Source organism: Geospiza fortis, unplaced genomic scaffold, assembly GCF_000277835.1.
Source record: "Geospiza fortis unplaced genomic scaffold, GeoFor_1.0 scaffold408, whole genome shotgun sequence".
In the NCBI taxonomy this organism is placed as follows: Eukaryota; Metazoa; Chordata; class Aves; order Passeriformes; family Thraupidae; genus Geospiza; species Geospiza fortis.
This window is the reverse complement of record NW_005054330.1, coordinates 311,066-315,721: the sequence shown is the minus strand read 5'-3', so window position 1 is coordinate 315,721 and position 4,656 is coordinate 311,066. Positions and strand designations below refer to the sequence as shown.

The window sequence follows — 4,656 nt, the reverse complement described above, 5'->3', positions numbered from 1 at the left end:
TCCATCCTTCCCAGCCCCTGTTCCATCCTTCCCAGCTTGCTCCACACTTCCCCAGCCCTTCTCCATCCTTCCCAACCCCTGTTCCATCATTCCCAACCCTTCTCCATCCTATCCCAGCCCTTCTCCATCCTTCCCAGCCCTGTTCCATCCTTCCCAGCCCTGTTCCATCCTTCCCAGCCCCTGTTCCATCCTTCCCAGCTTGCTCCACACTTCCCAACCCCTTCTCCATCCTTCCCAACCCCTGTTCCATCCTTCCCAGCCCTTCTCCATCCTTCCCAGCCCCTGTTCCATCCTTCCCAGCCCTTCTCCATCCTTCCCAGCCCTTCTCCACCATTCCCAGCCCCTCTCCATCCTTCCCAGCCCCTGTTCCATCCTTCCCAGCCCCTGTTCCATCATTCCCAACCCTTCTCCATCCTATCCCAGCCCTTCTCCATCCTTCCCAGGCCCTGTTCCATCACTCCCAGCACTGCAGCCTCCCCAGGGGACACGTGTAGGGGACAAGCACGAGCGTTTGTGCACACACGACGAACACAGAGAGCAGGGTTTGGGTTTAAGCTCCCCGAGCTGGAAATCCACCCCCTCACTCCTCACCATGGTCAGAGGACACCAGGGGGCTGGGGCTGGCCTGACAAGCTCTGGGTGCCAGCACAGCAGCTGAGAAACGAGGAGCTGCTGCAGGCTGGGATCCAGATTTTATTGGAAAAGGAGCTCCAGCTCCAGGGAGGAAACCCAGGATGTGCAGCCAGAGCAAAGGGAGTCCAGCAGGGCCAAGTCCTACAGCCATCATTACCAAACATGCTTGGAAAGTGTTCAAAACCCATCCTTCTTACAAAATTCATGAGGCAGAGCCATCTGCCTGGCAGCCAGCTCTCATCCCTGCTCCTCACTGGGTATTCCCTGCTGAATGGCACAAGGCTGCCTCCCAGGTGCCCTAAACTGGGTGGGAAAAGAAGGAGGGATGGAATGGAGACACCCTGAGCCTGGCTGGGGATGGTGGCATGGGGTTTTCCACTGATAAATGTGAGCTGTGAGAACAAAATACCTCCTGTTCTGTATATTGTGTATATATATATATATATATATCTACATATACAGGCAGCAGCTCTGAAACAAGACAGGATTTTTAACCCAATCTCTGCCAGGAATTTGTCCTTTCAACACCCCCCTTTAAACCTCAACAGTGTGTGGTAAAGTCCACAACCTCACCATGGTGTATTTAAATAAGTTTTTCAAAAATTGTTAGGAGCAGAGCACGACTTAAGTAATGTCAAGTGAATAATTCAGGCTGGATTTATAATTGATGGGGGATTTAGCAGGAGCAGAGCCATAAGTGGCTTTCTATTAACTATTGATGCTCCCCAGCAGGCTGGGCTGGGCTCCCTGATCACAGCTCTGCCCCATGTTTAATTCAAGTGCTCTTCAGAGGACACAGCCTGGGGGATGCCTCTGCTCCCAGGAATGTCACAGCAGCGCCTGGAGCCAGTTCCCATGGAGCAATCCCCATGGGGAAGCTGGGATGGGGAGCTGTGTCTGGGGGAGCCCCCCTGCTCCCTTCTCCTGCCAGAGGACCCCAAATATCTGAGTGTCTGGATAAACCCAGAGCCCTCAGTCCTGCCTCACAAGTTCAGCTGGTTTTCAGCTGTTTGTGTCTGATTTGAGGGAGGCGCCTCTAAAATCCCCTTTCAGACCTCTTTGCACGCTTTATCTGGGAGAGCACAAGAAGCTGCTGTGCCTCCCATCGCTCACATCCCCGCGTGAAACATTCAGGAAGCTGCTAAAAATACAGGCACAACCCCAAAAATACAGCAGAAAGAACCCACCCCCATCCCAACAGCCAGAGAATCCACGCTCCAAGCACTGTCCTCCCAGCAGAGCTGCAACAAACACCCAATATCACCCACAGCCACTGCTCCCCCAATCCCACAGGGATCAGGGAGCCCAGAATGCCCATGGCACCTCAGCAGAGCCTCTCTCTTCTCCATCCCTCCCACCCCATTCCATCCTTCCCAGCCCCTTCTCCATCCTTCCCAGCCCCTTCTCCATCCTTCCCAGCCCCTGTTCCATCCTTCCCAACTGTTCTCCATCCTTCCCACCCCTTCTCCATCCTTTCCAGTCCTTCTCACGGCTCTGCAGAGCATCAGAGGCTGAGATCCGACCCCATTCCATGCCCAGGGGAGGCTGGAGCAGGCAGGGCTGAGCCTGGCAGAGCAAGGACAAAGCCTGACCCTGGTGCAGGCAGAGGATTGGGAATCATTCCCACCACTCCCCTCGGCAAGGCTTGGCAGCCTCGGGGCAGAATAAATCCTGAAATCTCCTTGATTGCTAACTAAAAGATTATTGATAAAATAACTGCTCCTAATTCAGCCCTGCTGCCAGCAGAAGTGCAATATCTTTCAATTACCACTCGGGAGCGAGGCTTTCCCTTGGATTACTGGAAGAAGCAACATGAAAAGAGACTCTGGAAAGGGCTGGAAAGGGAAGGTGAATCTATTTCTGCTGCTCTCCAAAGCCAGCTGGGGCTCTGCTCACTCAGAGCAGGTTCAGCTGCTGGTTGGCACTGTCTGAGCTGCAGCCACGGGGAGGGTTTGGCAAAGCCAGGAGCTCCAGGAGGAGCTGGTGCTTGGGCTGAGCCTGGCACAGCCAGCCCTGGCACACCTCAGCACTCAGGGCCAGGGCATTCCCACCCACTGTGGTTCTGCCTGACACGAGGAGAACCAGCATGAGGAGCTGCAGGAATGACCTGAGCAACTTGGAATCATAGATTCACCTAGGATGGAAACACCTCCAAGGTCATCCAGTCCAACTGAAACCACATCCCCAAGCGCCACAGCCACATGGGAGCTGCATTCCCATGAGAGCAGGCAAAGCCACCTCCTTCCCACAAAAAAACCATGGAGCAGAATGAGTGTCCAGGCTCCCAGACCAGCCATGGAGAAAGGGAACACGAGGATCCTCAAGGACAGCTGTGGTTCAATGGTTTGGGGCTGCAGAGAGCTGCAAAGCAATTCCCTGCCCCTCCCAGAGGAGCAGCCCAGCAACAACTCCATCCCCAGACCAAGAGCACACAAAGGACCACAAAAAAATGAATTTCTGGAGCCCTCAAACCAACCCAGGGGCTATGAGGGGTCACCTCCAGCTGCAGCAAACCCCTGTGGCCATGCGACCCCCCCAAACCCCTGTGGCCATGGGACCCCCCCAAACCTCACCAGCTCCACGCGCCGGCGGCTGGACTCCAGCTCCCTCTGCACCAGCTCGTCCATGTCAGCCTTCATCTCCTGCATCCTCCTCTGGTAGTACCTGCTGCTCTCCCTCTCCCGTGCCTCCGACTCGGCCGCCTTCTCCAGCTCCTCTCCCATCTGGATGATGCTGTCCCGCAGGCGCAGCACCAGCACCTGGGGGGTGAGGGGAAGGTGAGCAGTTGGGGATCTCCCTGTGAGCACCAAGCCACTGCTGGCTGTCAGGAACCCCCTCACAGAGAGAGCAGCAGTGCCACCAACCCGCCTGGGCTGCCCCAGTGTCGGAACTCAGCGCATCCCTCCCGGTGTCCAGAGTTGCCAAGGACCCCGCCGGGGAGCTCAGAGAGCCTGGCACACTGCCCAGAACACCTGGGGATTTGATTTTGACCCTTGGAGTAAGTTGCCAGCTTTGTATGAGGACTTGAAAGTCACATGGGTTTGAATAGTGTAATAACAAAATAATCACAGGGTGAAAATGTAGAATTTAGGATTTTTTGTATGGGAGTTATGGGGACAAGATGGAGGAATCTGGGTGTGTCTCGCCTTTCTTCTTCTTCTTGCTCTCCATTTTCTGCAGCGATGTTGGCACTTTGGGATTGGTTTAGAGTAGAAGCTCACTGTCTAACACAGGTGATAGGTATTGGGAATTAAGTGTAAATATGTTATACATAGTTTGTAGTATAAAAGGACAGCGCCGCCTCAGGGGCGGTCAGAGTGCCTGTGGCTGCCTTGCTGAACAGACCTCAGCTGGGCAGAAAGAAAATTTTATAGATAAGAATTAATAAACAACCTCAAGACCGAAAAATGAGTCCAGACTTGTTCTTCAGCCGCACGGGCTGAAGCAGAGACATCCTGCACATCTCAGGGCAGCAAATATCAACAGCAACCTGAGACCCCAGCCTCCCCCTGTCCCTCCCAGCCCTTCCCAGGTGCTCCTGTCCCCACAGGTGGGGCAGCGGCACTGCCAGGTGACGAGGGGGTACCTCGAAGCGCTTCATCTGCACGGCCTGGAAGTCCAGCTGGCTCTCCAGGTCGCGGATCCGAGCTTCCTGCCGGCTGACGATGGAGCGCTCGGCCGGGCACTGCTCCAGCTGGGCTGCCCTGGCCTGAGCTGCCTGCAGCTGGGAGAGCAGGGGCTGTGTCAGCATCAGCATCCCCAGCCCCTCTGCTGGACCCCTCTGCTGAGCCCCTCTGCTCATTCCCTCTCCTGATCCCCTTTCCTGAACCCCTCTCCTGGACCCCTGTCACAGACATCTTTTACGAAAAATCCTTTCCTTAGGATTTTTCCTCCTGAGAAGCTGAGAGGCCTCAGGAACAAAATGTAAACAATGGTTATCTGCTGCTGTGGAATGCAACAGGTGGGTCTGTGATTGGTCTCATGTGGTTGTTTCTAATTAATGGCCAATCACAGTCCAGCTGG

At 55.0% G+C, this 4,656-nt stretch overlaps 1 protein-coding gene across 1 annotated transcript in view; it reads right to left on the bottom strand.

Moving 5' to 3' along the window:
• MYO18B (myosin XVIIIB) overlaps nucleotides 1–4,656 on the bottom strand; it is a 135,859-nt gene that overhangs the window by 88,230 nt on the left and 42,973 nt on the right. Inside the window, 2 exon segments of the mRNA XM_031057455.1 lie at nucleotides 3,202–3,392; nucleotides 4,220–4,357. Coding sequence (XP_030913315.1) covers nucleotides 3,202–3,392; nucleotides 4,220–4,357 — 329 coding nt within the window.